The following is a 19,940-nucleotide window of genomic DNA, read 5'->3' on the forward strand; positions in this document are numbered from 1 at the left end:
TGAAGAGTTGTCATGTTAATAAATAGAGGAAAGAAAAACAGCAACAAACAACAAACAAACAAAAAAAATATCTTTGTGAAAGGGAATCCTTGTTTTATTTCAATGAAACTGTGAAAGACTCATTCCAGTGTTGTGTTTATAATGCAATCATTTTCATTTCATTTGTACACACTCATTAATGATGTTGTTGTTGTTGTTTTTGGTGGTGGTCGTGGTGGTGTTGGGAGTGGTGCGTGCACCATAGTTGAGATAGCTCTCAGCGAATATCATTTGAAATTCTGTTCTTTCGAACTGCATCTCACCATCTCTCCACTAAACTTGTTAATGCTAAGGAAAGATATGAACATCACAACATCTTGATTTAAGAAGAAAAATCGAAAGGTCTTTCATGTGATTTTTCTCTTTTTTTTTTCCTTTCCCTAGTCTTTGATCATTATTTGGGGTATGTTAGTCACCATCTCCCTATATCTGTATTGAGAGTCATGTCTTACTGGTTCTTCACACTAGTTTTGTCTAAAACCTTCTTAGATTTGTTCTATCATTTCTAGGTTGTTTTGGTGGTTTTTGTGAACCCCAAGTCAGCTCTGATTGTGTAGACTTATGAAAAAGATAGCATCGCAAAAAATGCTTTGCAGAATTTGTTCTGGCTCTTTACATGAGTTCAAATACTGCTACAGTCAACTTTGTCTTTCACCCATCTGGGGATTATTCTTTTATTCTTTTACTTGTTTCAGTCATTTGACTGCGGCCATGCTGGAGCACCGCATTTAGTTGAACAAATCGACCCCCAGAACTTATTCTTTGGAAGCTTAGTGCTTATTCTATCGGTCTCTTTACAAACACAGACACACAAACATATACATTGGTGGCATGTAAAAAGCACCCACGACACTTTTGGAGTGGTTGGCGTTAGGAAGGGCATCCAGCTGTAGAAACATTGCCAGATCAGATTGGAGCCTGGTGCAGCCGTTGGCTCTCCAGACCTCAGTCAAACCGTCAAACCCATGCCAGCATGGAAAACTGACATTAAACGATGATGATGATGATATACGACAGGCTTCTTTCAGTTTCTGTCTACCAAATCCACTCACAAGGCTTTGGTCGGCCCGAGGCTATGGTAGAAGACACTTGTCCAAGGTGCCACACAGTGGGACTGATCCCAGAACCATGTGGTTGGTAAGCAAGCTACTTACCACACAGCCGCTCCTGCACCTATAAAATAAACTACATGTCAAGTATAGGAGCTGATGGCATTGAGTAACCACCTTCCCTCAAGATTAATAGCCTTATGCCTAAATTTGAAACAATCATTATTTTTATACATCACCATCATCATCATCATCATCATTATAATATAGAGTGATGGTTAGAGCATCAAACAAAATACTTTGCAGTACTTGTCCTGACTCCTTGAGATTTGGTCTGAAATCCTGTTGAGATCAAGTTTGTCTTCCCCTTCTCCAGAGTCAATAAAATAAAGTACCAGTCAAATACTGGGGTCAGTATTATTGAATAATCCCTCCCCATGAGCTTCCAGCCTTTTACCTGTTTTAGAAACAATTATTATTTTCCATATAATTATATTTCTAGCTCAAACATCAAATAATAAGACAGCATTAATATTATAGTAATATTTTAACCATTATTTCTACAATATTTGTGACAAGAAAAATGACAATTCCAGTCACATTCTTGAGGTTGAATTTCTCTTTGATTTCCTTTTAATTTTGAACTGTTTAATCTTGTCTTTGTCATGTCATTCCGAAAATGTCAAAAAAAAAAAGCACAGACTGAATAAAGATTAAACATTATTTTTTTCATTTTAAGAAGAATTACCCGATACTTAAATAGGCAAGTATTTGTGCGTATATTTGTGTGTGTGTGTGTGTGTGATTGTGCACACACACACAGATGCAGGTGTGGTTGTGTGGTTATTTCACAACTATGTGATCTTTTACTCAGGTCAATAAAATAAGCACTAGTTGAGCACTGGGGTCAATGTAACTGACCCCTTTCCCTTTTTGTGCCAAAATTTCAAACCAATATTTCTAGTGTTGAGTAGACATAAAGTGACCAACTATCTGGTTGAAAATTGTGTACTTTGTCCACTATAATAGTGGGGTTTGTTCGTCGTTTGTCTCTTTCAAGATCTCAATTCTAGACCAATAAGGAAACCCATATGCACTTGCTTACACTGATAAAAACAGCAGCCAAATCTTGTACAGATTACACCTTACCATCTTAAAAGACAAAGGCTACATTGGACAATGTAGTTTTAATACATTAATCCAGCAAAAAAAAAAGCACTTAAGATGAAACGGTCACAGCTGGAATGCTTTTGGTTATGGGCCAATGAGAACTAGCCTCCAGTTAAACGATAAAAAAAAATTTTAACAGCAAGATCTTTTTTTTTTTTGCCTCCTTTGAAATATTGGCAGAAAGTCATCCAAAATCACATTTAGGTTTTTTTCTGTGTTTCGAGATAAGTATAATTCTTTTATTCCTTTTATCATTCTTTAAACTTTCTCCTCTGCTTTCTTTCTCTTTATCTAATCCTTCAACTCTCTCTCTCTCTCATATATATATATATATATATATATATATACACATATATATATATATATATATATATATATATATATATATATATATATACATATATATATATATATATATATATACACACATACACAAATTCTAATGTTTTCTTTTTTTTTTATCTCCTCTCTCTTTTAACAACATTTGTTGTTTTATTTTTATTCTTCAGAATAAAAATCTTTAAAAGTGCTTAGACAATAGCTCTTATACATATATGTGTGTGTGTGTGTGTATAACTCTAATTCTTGGAACAGTTAAAATGCCAAGGTTATAGATTCATCAATCAGGACAAAATGTCAGAGATATTAACCAGAAAATGATTACAGGATATGGGGATGTGGCTTTCATTGTCAAATTAGCAGTCTGTAGAAAAACCAAGGAAACTCTAAACACGGGACTTTCAAGATTGAACAATTTGATTCATTAAGTTAAGTAGGTAACCTAGGCCCATCTTTTAACCCTTTAGCATTTATAACATTGAAGGGGTAACATGTGCTAAAGTATTTATAAAAAAACAATGAAACAAAAGCATATCGGACTTCCTGTATGATATGGTAGAGGGAGAGGGGTTCCCCAACAACTGAATAACATGAAAATAAGGTTGGGTGTCAAAAACAATTGCTAAACTTGAAGAAGCATGGTCTGTGTCAGAAGAATTCACTTTAGTTAAAGCAAAGAAAGAGCTATTTTGGGGGTTTCCTTTATTTAACATTTTAGTCTGAGGAGGATGGACAGTGCTACTAGTTTTTGCAAACTCTCTTGGGTTGATGAGGGTAATATAGCTGTTGTTCAATTTGAATGTTTGCAGCTTGGTATCTCAAGAGAAACCGGGGAGAGATAGAATGTTTTTAGGATAAGCAGTTCTAGATAACCTTGGTTGACTTTTATCATTATTAATCAATCATAGTGCAGAGACATTGACTTACACCTACTCTGTCGTGACTGGGCTGTTTCCAGAAGTGAGTGTCTAACCTTAAGCACACTTACCACATCCCTACTCATGGTTATGCCACGAAGGAAAGACAAGTCAATAAGTTTGCAGCATCCATGGAGCTGTAAGGAATGATGGATATTGGTTAAGTATAGCTGTACATATCTGCCCGAGGGCCCCTTATCCCTCTCTCTGGATTTTCTGTAGAGGTTTACTCCCTTAGCCTTTTATAAACGCTCGAATAAATTACCCCACTGGACAGCAGGGGTTTATTATTACAGTGGGCATGGTTTGTGCTCAACCAGTCCCACTCTTTCATCCTTGTATTGATCTGGTGCGACAAGTATCCCAAGTTCAGCAGATATCAGGAAGCAAGATTTGCATGGAAGTTTTTCTCATCAGTTTTATTATTGTTGTTGTTGTTGGTATCATTATCATAATCATTGTCGTTGTCATCATCATCATCGTCATTATTTCACTTCACAGAGCTCGTAATCTCACTTGCTGCAGCTAATTTTTTAAGAGTGGACAACAAGGTTTCACAGAGTCTTCTTCCATGATACTTAACATCCAAGTCCCAATCTCATTATTATTATTATTATTATTATTATTATTATTGAGCTGGTAAAATGCTAAGTGCTAACCCATGCATCATTACATTCTGTGTTCAAATTCCATCAGTCAACTTAACCTTTCATTCTTTTGGGGTTGAGAACTGGGATTGATGTAATCTACTTAACCCCTCCCCTGAACTTGCTTCCTTGTGCCAAAATTTGAAACCATTATTATTATTATTATTAGTAGTAGTAGTAGTAGTAGTAGTAGTAGTAGTAGTAGTAGTAGTGGTAGTAAGGTGGTAAGCTGGCAGAATTGTTAGCATACTGGGCAAAATGCTTAGCGGTGTTTTGTCCGTTGCTACATTCTGGGTTCAAATTCCGCTGAAGTCAACTTTACCTTTCATCCTTTCAGGGTTGATAAAATAAGTACCAGTTACACACTGGGGTCAATGTAATCGACTCATCCCCCCCACCTCCCCCAAGCTGCCCTTGAGGCAAAAATTTGAAATAATTATTATTATTGTTATTAAGGCAGCGGCCTTTAATCCTTTCGGGGTTGATAAATTATGTACCAGTTGAACACTGGGGTCAATGTAATCAACTGGCCACCTCACGACCAAAATTCAGGCCTTGTGCCAAAATTTGAAACCATTTTTATTATTGAGTTGTGTGTATTGCATGTTTTTACTGCTCTACTGTGTTTGGAGCACCGTGCACCTTGGGTAAATGCAGGGTTTTTTGTTGTTTTATTTTTATTTCCTTTTGCATTGAGAGTGCTCTATGTAATATATATGGAGTGCCCAGCTGTTGAAAATCTGACTCAGCAAATTTCGTCTGAGCCATGCAGGCATGGAAAAATGGATGTTAATATGATGATGCTGAGGACGATATTTCTATGTTTGTGTGTATGCATTCACATAATGCATACACATAATGTATATGTGTATGCATTCATTTATACACACACACACACATTTGCGATTGTTTATTTGTGCACGTTTGCATAATAATAGAATATATTTTCATGTGAATATGAAAATATGACTTCACTGAATGTGTATGTAACTTGTATACACACACTCACACTCACACACACACAAGTAAATGATAGGGTTATTTACTGTTACAAAGACATATTTTTTATAAAAATAGAAAAAAAAAACATTAAGAAATATATAAATAAATGCAAAAGAAATGAAGTTTGAGCTGCAAAGATTTTTATTACATGTTGAAATGGTGAAGCTCATTGTGGTTGTTAATGGTCGGTTTGTTCTTTTATCCACTGGAACAGAATAATAATATAATACTATAGTAATAAATTGATAAATATATATCTAGCTCGTTAGGTTGTGTCTGACTGTTTGTCTGTCTGTATTTATGTCTTCATATCTCTTTCTCTCTCTTGATTTGTATGTGGTATTCTTTTTCCACGTTGGTATACACTTACTACATACATTAACCCTTCTATTCAACTACACACACACGCATGTATGTATATGCATACAGGCATATGTACCTCTACACAAACATATACTCACACACGCACATACACATATATTTCTATAAAAGCACAAAAGCCAATAAAATTCAGTTGATACCCATCATTATCGAATGAACAATATAACTGTTGTCTCTCTCTCTCTCTCTCTCTCTCTTTCATTTACAATTCTGTTGTGCTGGAATTCTCTTACATATACACCCACTTCATTAGCAGCAGATTTCTCGAAGCAGTAGCACTATCTTTCTGGGTTTAAAAGCATTTTTTCATTTTCTTTTCTAATGTTGCTTTCCCACCCTTCACCAATTCAATCATCCCCACCACTGCTCCAATTTTTATTGCCCACCACCACTGAAATTCCTTTGCCTAGTGCCACCACCACTACAATTTCCTTTGCTTCCTATTACCTCTACAGTTCCTCTTTCCCACCCACCCTGCCATCACCATTTCAGTGTTTTTCTTACCCATCTTACCCATCACCACTATTTCATTTTTCCTTATTCCCTAGCACCCCTGCAATTTCCTTTGGCCACCATCACCAATCCAGTTCCTCTTGCCCATCACCTCAACAGTTTCCTTTGCCCACAACAACCAATCCATTTCTATTTACCCGTCACCACCATTCCAGGTTCCTTTACCCGTCTCAAACAATCCGGTTGTTCTTGTCCATTACCAACACCACTTCAGTTTACTTTTGCCCACGGCCCCTGCAACTCTCTTTGACCTCTATCGAAATTTACTTAGCAGTACCCATGTTTTTTTTACAGGTTTTTTCGTCTCTCCCTTTTCTCATTTCTCCCCTTCCATACATGATTCTACCAACAGTTGAGGTAGATATTCTTGTACAGAACTTTGGAGACATGATCCATTGTTCTATTGTTTGATCATTTAAATGCTCAGGCACACACATGCCTACCCAGAACTGCCTGTATATATACATATAGGAATGCATGCATGAATACATACATACATACATATTTATAGAAATGCATGTGCTTAAACTTATACAGACACTACACACATAAACACATAGACATACATACATACATACATACATACATACATACTTATTTGAATCCATATTTATCTCACATTTCTCCATACGTGTGCAAAAGTATGACATTAAATGATATGTGTGTGTTGGTGGTGGGGAGGAGAATGAGAGAGATAGAGAGAATAATGGAGTGAAAGAAAGGAAGGAAGAGAGATTTTGTGACTGTCAGAAAGAATATGTGCATGTATGTGTGTGTGTAGATAGATAGATAGATATGAGAGGAGAGGGAGGAGGTAGGAAGCACTATGTTTTGTATTGTGGCAGGGTGAAGTGACATACACTATTAGATAGCTATACATTATGACATATGCACACACATTCACGAAGAGTTACACACATAATGTGCAATTATTTACATGTGTGTCTCTGGATAAATATAGGTATGTCTCTGTATGTATTATATATCTGTGTGTGTAATGTGTGAGTATATTTGCATATATGTATGTACATCGGTAGAAAATGGCAGAGATCAGCTGATTTTTCACTTTAGTTTCATATTTATGTTTATTATATCTATTTTGCCATTGTTTTACTTTGTATAATCACCTTCTGTCTACCGTAGTGTATCAAATATACTTTACTGTTTTCGTACAGGAAGCTATATTAAGAGTTATTTTTTTAACACTACCACCCTTGTGAGAAACAGTTTAAAGTTAAAGAATGCACATTCAAATCAGTGGAAATGAAATGGATATTTTTAATGTTATAACATAGTCAGTTGGAGAAGGACATGCCCAAAGACCTCCCCGACTGAAAGGGGAAGATAGAAACCATGACTCGTGAATTATACCCAAACTAGAGACTTGGTCCAACTACTTTCCAACTGAGTAGAGACCACGAAAGGCTTCCAAAGATTAGTATAGCCTTATGGAATAAAGTGTTGGTTTATCAACCAGTGGGTATTGAACTCAAATCAACTACAGGCAGCTTTATTATTAATGTGTTACACAAACCAGAGCATTATAGAATGCTAGCCTGCTTCTCTGGTACTTGTTGCTCTAAGACAAATTATTACTCCGAATAATACAAAGCTAGGTGTTCCAGAAAAGATGCTCAATAGCATAATTTCTTTCCATCAAGATCTAGCGGCGAAGTGTCCGATTCATTCACAGTCTCAAATGGGACGAAACAAGGCTGTGTTCTTGCACCACTTTTATTTGCTTTGTATTTCTCTGCCATGTTGGAAATAGTGTTCGAGGTTGTTACAGAAAGAGTAAAGTTTGAGTAGAGAACTAGTGGTGGATTGTTCAACCAACAGCACTTCAAAGCAGAAACTAAGACTTTGGTGCAAACAGTTCAAGATTTGCTCTTCGCAGATAATTGTGCACTTGTAGCATACACTCTTGAGGATATGCAATGGATACTAAACAACTTCTCATGTGCATCAAAGGCTTTTCTTAAATGTCTGATACTTATTCACTCAGTTTCTTTTGCCAAACTGCTAAGGATGTAAATAAATCAACACTAGTCATCAAATGAAGTCAAACAAGCACTAACACCAAGACACACACACACACAAACATATATATATATATATATATATATATATGACAGGCTTCTACACAGTTTCTATCTACCAAATAAACTCATAGGACATTAGCCAACTCAGTGCTTTGCCCGCAGTGACATGCAGTGGGATTGGACTTTAAAACATGTGGTTGTAAAGAGATCTTAACCACAAAATGTATGGATTTTTTCAGTATGTAACAGCACAGTGCTCAATGAAAACTTAGAGGAAGGGAGGAGGTGGATAGTTGAGCACATCTGTATATAAGTTTAATGAGATTGTTGCTTCTATATTATGGTTTCACACTCATGTTCAGCAATTTCAGTATATCAAAAGCTCATGGAAATTCAGTGTCCAGTTCTGAAACCATGGCACAGAAGTAAAAAGAGACATTAAAGACACACACATGTACACGCACGCACACACACACACACGACTGTAGCTTCAGTTCACCAGAGTCAAGAATTATTTCTCTTGACTGATGCTGTATTTGGTTTAAAGCAAGTTATTTATATTTTATATTGATTGCATGATTGGACATATTTTATATGGCTGGAACTTTTTTATTTTCTTGTTTTGTCTTTTTAATTTTTTTTCTTTAATTCTATTCCATCTAATGTCAACTCAAGTGCTTTTACACCATTTATATTTGATAATTTATTGATTCCTATTGATTTTGTCTCTATTTTCGTTGCACTTGGCATCCGGTCATTTCAGTTCTTTCTGCTTGTTTCTGTCTTCTCTCGTGTTCTTCTTGACAGACTTACCACATTCTTTATGTCATTTCTGTTATTGATTGCTGCTCCTGGGCTTTGTGTCTTGAACCAGAGACAAATATCTTCTGTTCTGTGTGTTTAGATCAAATATCACATGTTCATATGTACATACACACACGTGTATGTGTTATAAATGTCAGAAACAGGACCATCCTAGCAATTTGTATATCAGAGATAACATTGACCAATGTATCTATCTTTTTTTAAGACAGTATGGTATGATTTGTAAAAGATTTGGCTACTATTTCTAGCAAATCAAACAACTGCGCTGAGGCTTCCTACATACAAAGTGACAAAAAAAATAGGGTGGTCTTGACTACTACACCTTTGTTAATAAATCAGCTCTGTCAAAGCTGACCTGGAACTAATCAACAATAGCAACTAGTTTCATGTTTTAATACTGGTAGTTGTTGATTCAGAACAGTACACACTGTAGCACATTTCGTTAAGTTGTATATAGGATAATAAATACTAAATCGTTGAGAAATATTATTCATGATTAGCTGGCATCCAATCAGGAAATTTGTGTTTGTCTTTAGAGTTTATTTTTTATTATTATTACTATTATTAATTAAGGTGGTAAGCTGGCAAAATCATTACCACACTTTTCAAGGTGGCAAGCTGTTAGAATGCCGGACAAAATGCTTAGCGGCATTTCATCTGTTATGTTCTGAGTTCAAATTCCATCGAGGTCAACTTTGCCTTTCATCCTTTCAGGGTCGATAAAATAAGTACCAGTTGAACACTGGGGTCAATGTAATCGACTCATCCCCACCTCTTCCATGCTGCCCTTGTGGCAAAAATTTGAAATAATAATAATAATTATTATTATTATTATTATTATTATTATTATTAATTCAGAGATTTCCATATTTTTCTGATTGGTGAGACACTTTAAAATACTTCATAACATATAGGTACAGACAAAGCTGTATGGTTAAGAAGCTAGTTTTGCAACCACATAGTTTTGAGTTCAATTTCAATGTGCAGCACCTTGGGTTGGTGTTTTCTATAGCTCTTGGCCAAAGGTCTTGGTATTGTAGAAGGGAAGTAATATATGTGATAAGAAAAACAAGAGTCATTTCACCTTTGAACACTCAAAGGACAACCCACTTGATTATACTGCAGCTCCTGTTTTACTCTCAATTTTTCTTTAGAAACAAGATTTTCAAATACAGCAGTATTGTTGCTGTTATTTTTTTTTTTCTTTAAATGATGATAAAACATTCATATTGTTATTCATAATTATCTAGAGTGGCAAATCTGGACGTTTCTGTTCTATTTGATCTCTTCAGCGATGCCTACTTACCAGACATCATAATGACTGTGAGAATATGTAGTATTCTAGTGAAAAAATGTTCACTGAGTATGCAGTTTAAAAATAATGACATGGGAAAAATTGCCAAAGGATGCTTTGTGTTATAAATATATTAGACAATTCATGATAGTCAGCCCTTGGTAATTTTCTTGCCTCTATCATTGTATTATATTAACTGATCACTGAGTGGGTTTTTTTTTTTTCTAATATCCAGCATATTCTGATAGTCATTCTAATGTCAGGTAAATATAATTAAGATTATGCTTTACTAAGATGGTCTAATAAGATGGAAATAGGTCTGGAGTTGTCACTGTACTTACCAAAGACCAATCTTAGTTTCCACTGCGCTCCCTGTTTCAGCTGTTTATATAAATTTTGGACTTGCCTATCTGACCCATGATAAGAATTATTTTTAATGCTTTAATTAACTAAAAATTATATTTATGGCTTTATGTTTAAATGTTTAAATAGTGTGCTTGACAAATGCAGGACTGCCACATTGTGCAACACTTTAGGCATTATGTACTAATTATAAATGAATATCACCATCATATAATCAGTATTATTTGTTCTCAATTTTCTGCGAGACAATACCTAATCATTGTATTGGTCTGTGTCCAGAGGACCAGAGGAATATTGCCTTACTTGGAAACAGATGAGGAGCAGTGACAGAAACAGTTTCTGATGATTTCTGTAGAAAATCCGACACTCATTTCATGCTGACTCATGGAAAAATGGATGTTAGATGATAATGATGTTGATATATATATATATATATATATATATAAATAATGTTTTGAAACCCCACCCCTCTAAATTTTCAGTGTTTCAATATTGCTTTAATAATACTTTTTGACAAAAGTAGAAAGACAATTGCTAAAATCAAATTGATTAAAAATTGAATGAGAAACACAGTTGTATGGTGACAACTCCAGATATATTTCAGTCTGTTAATACACAACATACTGTTATATAATACTGTAACTTTATATATATATATATATATACATATATATATATATATAGGAAAATGAAGAATAAGGCAGAATGCTAAACTGGAAGCATATTTTAATAAAGATTTCATTGCGAAGGAAATTTTCATTCTCCTTCGTGAAAATTTGCTTCGCAACGAAAGCCGGTTAGAAATCTTTATTAAAATATGCTTCCAGTTTAGCATTCTGCCTTATTCTTCATTTTCCTATTATTTCTCCACATGCGGTTAACACAACCCCACTATTTACTGACTTATATATATATATATATATATACATATACACACACACACACACACAGATACAGACCTCAATCACACGTACTAATGCAGAAATTTACATGCACCATATCAATTACTCTCTCTCTCACACACACACACACACACACACACACACACACACACACACACACACACACACACACACACAAACACATTAATGCTGTCTCATACACATACGTATCCATACATACTCACACATGTTTACACGCACATATCACATATTGATCTACTCTACCAGTTTGCAAGCATATTCAATAATAATCATTGTTATTTCCTCACGTGCAATCCAAAAAACCATTGAAAAATCTTTCTTTCCATCCTGCAAATGGAAGTTGACACTTGCCACCCTCAATAACATCACAGCATGTTGATGTATGGAAATGTTTCAGTTAATGTTTTCCATTAACAGTTTCTCATTTGCCTATCTCTCTCTCTCTCTCTCTCTCTCTCTCTCTCTCTCTCTCTCTCTCTCTCTCTCTCTCTCTCTCTCTCTCTCTCTCTCTCTTTCTCTCTCTCTCTCTCTCTCTCTCTCTCTCTCTCTCTCTCTGATCCAATAAAGCTAGCACACACTATTCCATTTTGAGTGGAATCATATTCACAAGTCACAGCTGGGCAATGTTGATAGAATTTGCATTGGTGGTTTGAAACCTATCACTGAAAAATGGACTGCATACATGGCAGAAGGCACTTAACTCTTTTAAAAGGTTACCCCTTCCACATACTCACACAGTTAATAATGATACTGAAAATAGGTACCATGTAGTGGTGTAGCTTGCTATTGGAGGCAGTTGAAGTACTGTTTAAAAAAAAAGCAACATTCTTCTTTACTTTTTTATTCTTTCTTTCCACCATTCTTTTATTCATATATTGAAATGTATGTAATATATATAACCTTACCTGAAATCAAGTGAGAGCAACAGGAAAGGCATATGACCATTGAAAATCTGCCTCAACAAACTCCATCTGACCCATGTAAGCATGAATAAGTGGGTGTTAGAACAATTATGATGATATATATCCGTCTCTCTTTTGTGAAATATGAAAGGAATATTGCATTTCCTGGATATTAAAGATGTTGAGTATGTTTGGATGTGCAAGTGTATCTTTGTGTGTATGTATGTATGTGCAAAAATAAAAAAAAACAGATTATTTTCTTCAGGCAAGCTTTCAACATCAAAAATTGCTTAGCTTTTGGTGTTTTGGTGTCTTTTAAAGAATTCTTTTGTTGGTAAGTGTCAGTGTGTACTCCAGTATGATGTCTTTAGGCATGGTGATATGGGGAAAAGGAATTCATATGGATAGAGTATGCTTGGTTCAAAGACTTTAAAATATGATTGCAAAATTGACATGGCCAAATTCATTTTATTGTAAAAGAGAGAGAGAGTGTGTGTGTGTGTGTGTATGTCTTACAGTCACACATACACACTAATTCATGTGTGTATACACATCTTCATGCATTTCTATTACTTACACTCACACATATGTATACTTAAGAAAATGGTAATGCTTATATTTGTTCATGGGTGATATTAATATGTGTGTGTGTGTGTGTGTGTGTGTATACACCAACACTTTTATACACACACACATACACACCTCCATTCTATTTAATAATTCTGGTCAATGCTATTTTCATTGCCATTTATTGAAGTGATTTTAGAGCAAGTTGTAGGTGCTGAATCTGAATATGGCATCAGTTTTGCTGTATTTGCTATAGTTTTTGACATAATCACATCAAAGTTCTCTTATTGAACCTTCAGCTCAGTTGACTGCATGAATGTTGGCCTACTGCTACCTAATGAAAATGTACCATTATTTATTAATGCTCTTGAAAGAGATCTCTACAGCATACAGTTTCTCATGCAAACCTTCCCTATTTCCCATCTGTGGCCGGGAGAGGTTTCTAAATTATGTCACAATACTTTTGTGTCTCCCCAATAACCTAGGTGTGTTGTGAAATATTTGCGAACTGGTAACTTTGCATACAGCATCCAATGATGATGATGATTAGTAACGTGATATGATGGTTGTTTATTAACGTCTTTAATTACTTAACACTGATAAAATATCTCCTAGAAATTTTTATTTTTTTAAGTGTCTCACCAACCTGAATAACATGGAAGTCTCTGAATTAATAAAAATGCTAATTTATTTTACCTGTTCTTGATGTTGTAGTTTCCCAAATTTCTTAACCAGCCATATCTCTTTGTATTTTACCACAGGTGGCCCACCACAAGAAACATCCAAATACCTTTACCAGTTTGAGTTCAATCGACTTTTACTGGACAGCATACCAAAACCGTATCAAATAGTCTATCCACAACAACTGCGTCACAACAATGTGGTTAGCATTAACACACGCCAGCACCGAGTCAGGCATCATGTAAGTAATTTCTTCTATTCAATTATTCTCATCTTTTCCCATCAATTTGGGGCGAGTTGCTCAACTAAAGGTGGTGCTCCAGCATGGCCACAGTCAAATGACTGAAACAAGTAAAAGAGTAAAAAGAGTATAACTTTCTTGTTGTTTCACTTCAGGTTAGCACTGCCTAAAAGGATTATCAAACATAGGACTACATTATCAGATGTGTCTTAAAAAAAAGAGAGAAAGAGAGATAAAGCGTAGTTAGAGGGAGATTTGGTGGCAGTTTCTTGCAGGCCAAACAACAGAGTAGAGGTTCCTGATATGCTCCAGGTTCTTCCACAGAAATAAGATCTTTCTGCTGCAATATACTCTTGACATATTCATCTTCAATGGAAGCACTTCATGCAAGAGACGTACCAAGTTTCCCCTTTTGTTTTGTATACAGCATATATATTTACACACAATAATGTACATATGTGCATGACAATGCAAATAACGTATATGATTGTGTACGTTTATTTATATACATACATATATACACACACACATATTTTATTTTGATATAGAATAGAATTGATTTGTTTCGCCTTCCCTATCTCTCCATACATGTGTGTGTATATATATATATATATATATATATATATATATATATATATATATATGTGTGTGTTGGCTATAGCCTAGTCACCCGTATTACGAACCAGGTGATACACGAAGGAGTCATACCCTATGACTGGTGTAGCAGCATCATAGTCAACTGCTACAAAGGTAAAGGGGACGCTTTAGATACAAATAATTACAGAGGCATCAAGCTGTTAGATCAGGTTATGAAAGTTACAGAGAGGGTCATAGCCCAACTAATTAGGGAGCGAATCAATTTAGATGAGATGCAGTTTGGGTTCGTGCCAGGTAAAAGCACTACTGATGCCTTATTTCTAGTGAGACAGTTGCAAGAGAAATACCTAGCCAAGGATAAACCTCTGTACCTGGCTTTCGTTGACATGGAGAAAGCCTTTGACAGGGTCCCCCGATCCCTTATCTGGTGGTCAATGAGGAAACTTGGGATAGAAGAATGGCTAGTGAGAGCTGTGCGAGCCATGTACAGAGATGCGGCCAGTAAGGTGAGGGTTGGAAATGAGTACAGCAATGAATTCCGGGTAGAGGTAGGGGTCCACCAAGGTTCCGTCCTCAGCCCCCTATTATTTACCATAGTCCTCCAGGCAATCACAGAGGAGTTCAAGACAGGTTGCCCCTGGGAGCTCCTCTATGCTGATGACCTTGCCCTAATTGCGGAGTCACTATCAGAACTAGAGGAGAAGTTTCAGGTGTGGAAGCAAGGTCTAGAATTGAAGGGCCTTAGAGTCAACCTAGCTAAAACCAAAATCCTAATAAGTAGGAAGGTAGATAAAACACAAACCCCTTCAGGTAGATGGCCCTGCTCAGTATGTAGAAAAGGAGTAGGTAGTAACTCTATAAGATGTACCCGGTGCAAGCTATGGACACATAAGAGGTGCAGCAACATCAAAGGCAGGTTAACTAGCAAGTTAGTTTTTGTTTGTGGCAGATGTTCAGGTGCAATAAAGACTGCAAACAAACAGGAAACAACTTCTATCTCATTCCAGGGTGAAAAACTAGAGGTAGTCGATAGCTTCCGCTATCTGGGCGACCAAGTTAGTAGTGGGGGTGGGTGCGCTGAAAGTGTAGCTGCTAGAATAAGAATAGCCTGGGCAAAGTTTAGAGAGCTCTTACCCCTGCTGGCGACAAAGGGACTCTCACTCAGAGTAAAAGGCAGACTGTATGACGCATGCGTACGAACAACCATGCTACATGGCAGTGAAACATGGGCTGTAACTGCTGAGGACATACGTAAGCTCGCAAGGAATGAAGCCAGTATGCTCCGTTGGATGTGTAATGTCAATGTGAATACCCGTCAGAGTGTAAGTATCTTGAGAGAAAAGCTGAACATTAGAAGCATCAGTTGTGGCGTGCAAGAGAGACGATTGCGCTGGTATGGACATGTGGTGAGAATGGAGGAGGATAGCTGCGTGAAAAAGTGCCACACCCTAACAGTTGAGGGAACCCGTGGAAGAGGTAGGCCCAGGAAGACCTGGGCTGAGGTGGTGAGGCAAGACCTTCGTACATTGGGCCTCACCGAGGCGATGACTACGGACCGAGACCTTTGGAAATGGGCTGTGCGTGAGAAGACCCGGCAAGCCAAGTAAGATCGTTGCCAGTGCCCCTGGACTGGTTCTTGTGCGGGTGGCACATGAGATGCACCATTTTGAGCGTGGCCGTTGCCAGTACCGCCTGACTGGCTCCTGTAGGATTTTCGAGCGAGATCGTTGCCAGTGCCCCTGGACTGGCTTGTGCGGGTGGCACATAAAAGACACCATTTCGAGCGTGGCCGTTTTCGTGCGGGTGACACGTAAAAGCACCCACTACACTCTCTGAGTGGTTGGCGTTAGGAAGGGCATCCAGCTGTAGAAACTCTGCCAAATCAGACTGGAGCCTGGTGTTGCCATCCGGTTTCACCAGTCCTCAGTCAAATCGTCCAACCCATGCTAGCATGGAAAGCGGACGTTAAACGATGATGATGATGATGATGATGTGTGTGTGTATGGATGTATATTTGTATGTGTTGTGTGTATATGTGTATGTGTGCATATAAGTATATACATATGTAAGTATATAATATATATTTATGTGTGTGTAAATATATAAGTATATACACACACACACACATACTCAAAATGGTATGCAAAAATTGATGTAATTCATGAAGTATTTAAAATATTGTTTTGTATCTACATAAATATGTTGTGTAGATCATATATATATATATGTTCTGTAGATCATATATATATATACATATATATATATATGTATATATATATATATATATATATATATATATATATATATATATATACACACACACACACACGCACGCACACACACTGACAAAATAAAGAAACATTACATATAGACAAAAACCTACACAATGAAGTCATATTTACTTCATATGTACTGTAAGCTGTCTTTACAATGATATTGAACTTTTAAAATGTATGATTATTTATTTATTTATTTGCTCATTTAGTTATTTATTTACTTATGTATTTTGTTTTCAGTGCTATTAACATTATTTTGAATATTATTAACATTAATCAAATTGGCTTTTCTAGATACTTCCATTTCTGTTATATAATTAGATAATGGAAGATCTATTGTATCATGTGAGCAGACAGACGCTGTTTTAAGATTGATGTTGTTGTTGTTGTTGTTGTTATTGTTTGTTTTAGATATTTCCCCAGTTTTATCAACCCGTTCAGTGCAGCTGTTATATTACATGCATTAACAACAGTGATAGTAACCACTGTGACACAGCAAGAACACCACTAAGTTTACACAGGTTTTAATTTGAGGTTCAGTGGTTGTAATAGTAGTAGTAGTAACAGTTTCAGCTGTGACCATCCTACCTTTTCTTATTTATAGGATATACTGTGCAATGTATCCTTCCTTATTTAAGATGGTACACAATACTCTGAAAGCAATTTCCTTGCTGTTTCTAGCAGGCTGAGTGAGGCTTCTTTCAGTGGCTCAAGTAGTATTGGCGGCAAGTGGTGGTGGTAGTCTACTTATGTGTTGTGAATTCAAACTTTGCTGCAGCGGTTGGTATTAGAAAGGGCATCTGGCCATAGTAACCCTGCCAAAAATATATCATCCCAATGTCCCCAACCCATCTGGGGAAAGGAGCCATTTATGCATGATTTCGATATCATATTTGTTGAAAGCATGTGAAACAACAGGAAAAGAAAGAAAAAAAACTCATGGAACAAATATCTGTTGGTGGGAAATTCCAAGGTACCCACTACCCCTCCCCACTTCTTGTCCAGAAGAAAATGGTTTGGTTGCTGGAAGACCCTTTGTCTCGCAACAGGACTCTGCGCCCTGCCACACAAGCAGGAGAACTCAGTCATGGCTGTCAGACAATTTCTGTGACCACATCACCCCTAACATCTGGCCCTCTAACTCCCCAGACTGCAACCCCCTTGATTATTATGTGTGGGGTGCAGTTGAGCGAGAGACCAACAAAACTCCTTGAAACATCAAAGATGAGCTGAAGGCAAGGATTATGGCAGCATTCACCAACAAGGGTCAGTAAAATAAAGTACCAGTCAAATATCGGGGCCAGTTTGAGGGAGAACCTTAGCTACATTGATCTCACTGATTTCAAAGGGCCTTCCTCCAGACATTAAAAAGTATTTGTATCTATGTGTCTATGGTCTGTCTGTCTCAAACTGGGCTGTCCACCAGTCTGTCTGCCTATTTCATTATCCTGTCATGATGCATTATGTCTATTACTATTTGTCAACCTACCTCTCTCTCTGTGTCTGTCAATCCAGTATGTCACTGATCTTGTGTTATTTCTTTTATACAGGGGACTTATGACCACCACAAATGTGTTACCATTCAGTTGGAACTATTTGAAAAGAAATACAAAATTCGACTGGACCTTAACAAGTAAGTATTCTTATGCATCAAAAATTTTCCAAATGAAGTTTTAAATGTACAGTAGAGCACCAAATAAAATATTTGCCATGTTTGATTACATTTCTTATATATAGACACACTGCATGTGTGTGTGTGTGTGTGTGTGTGTGTGTGTGTGTGCGCGCACATTTCCAAATCTCTTTGTAATTATGTTTTGTAATGTGTGGCTTATTATGTAGTAAAACTAAATCGAAAAATAATTTCTGGTATTTTCCTATTAATGATAGCCAATTTTATTTACTAAAGGATGAGTATGTAAATTATCACAGTCGTGAGAGAAATGTAATAGTTGATTGACAGACTTTTGGAATAACTGTCACTGACTTGTGAAGGAGGAAAAAGGCAAGGAATTACATGATTGTTGAAGACTTTATTTACTAACCTTTAGTATAAAAGAATTGGCTATTGATAATAGGAAAGTACTTGTTTTTTAGGAGGTTTTTTAATGTAAAATTTCTACAAAACCAGGCAGGAATTCAAATGTTTGCATTATTTTATTTTTTGAGAGGTGGGGGTGAGGTGGGAGTGGGGACTTTCATTTTGCAAAGAAAAGTTTTCTCTTCTATTTCTAAACTAGAAAAATGACTACAGTATGTAAAAATACTGCCCAAGTCTCCGAAAGAAAACTGAATGAAAGCAGACATGTTTTTAAAAACAAAAAAAGAATACAAATTCATTTTTTAAGTAGATATGCTTATTTCATAACTCCACCCCACCCCTACCCTAAGAAAGAAAATGATTTTGTGCAAAACCATCACAATTTTGAACAATTTAAATGACATAATTAACAACAACAAAGCAGCAAAAAGCAAATTCAGAATGAATAGAAAGTTTGAATTGAGAAATGCTGAATGCCTTCCATCATTTGCTGCGGTGACCTTGAATAGACAGGCCCTAGATACGAATTATCTAGCTGAGAACTGCTTATTTGAACTGTGTGACAAAGGGAAAAGCATCCATACCTAAGGTTCTTACCAAACAGCTGAATAAAAATGAAAATAACTTATCACAATATCTGGAATATGACAGGTGTCTTTTGTTATTCCTGCAAAAGAGTAGTTGTAAGCAACCCTGGTCAATATGTGGCAGAACATCTCCGCCATCAACTAAGATGGAAATGATGCAGTTTTAATTAAAGAAAAAAATACTTAAAGAATAAGGATGCAGAACATGTAGTGCGAAGCCCACCTCTGTGATTTTAAGTTCTTGATATAGTAAACAAAGCATTGATGGATCATTTAAATAAGATACATGAACAGTTAGGGGTATATATTGTGCAGATTTGAACATAGATGGCTTCTGATTATGTGGAGTGCATGACAGACTGGCTACTTGTGAAGAATTCTAAACAATAACAACAGCAATCAGGGAGGGAGGGGGGACAATAAATTTCAGAAGCATTTGGAAGTATATTCTGCTTCTTTTGACTTATTCAAGTTTGCTATCAAAATCTTAAGGCCTTCCTAAGTAAATTCTTGGTGTTGTTGTTGTTTAACCACAGGTCATTCC

At 36.3% G+C, this 19,940-nt stretch overlaps 1 protein-coding gene across 2 annotated transcripts in view; it reads left to right on the plus strand.

Annotated features, from left to right (window-relative positions):
* LOC106880640 (disintegrin and metalloproteinase domain-containing protein unc-71) overlaps positions 1 to 19,940 on the plus strand; it is a 278,669-nt gene that overhangs the window by 185,781 nt on the left and 72,948 nt on the right. For both annotated transcript variants that reach the window (XM_014930680.3, XM_014930681.3), the window contains exons 2-3: positions 13,735 to 13,895; positions 18,319 to 18,401. In XM_014930680.3, the coding sequence (XP_014786166.2) occupies positions 13,735 to 13,895; positions 18,319 to 18,401 (244 nt within the window). The remainder of the gene's footprint in view (positions 1 to 13,734; positions 13,896 to 18,318; positions 18,402 to 19,940) is intronic.

This window comes from Octopus bimaculoides, chromosome 9 (genome assembly GCF_046866305.1).
Source record: "Octopus bimaculoides isolate indiv1 chromosome 9, ASM4686630v1, whole genome shotgun sequence".
In the NCBI taxonomy this organism is placed as follows: domain Eukaryota; kingdom Metazoa; phylum Mollusca; class Cephalopoda; order Octopoda; family Octopodidae; genus Octopus; species Octopus bimaculoides.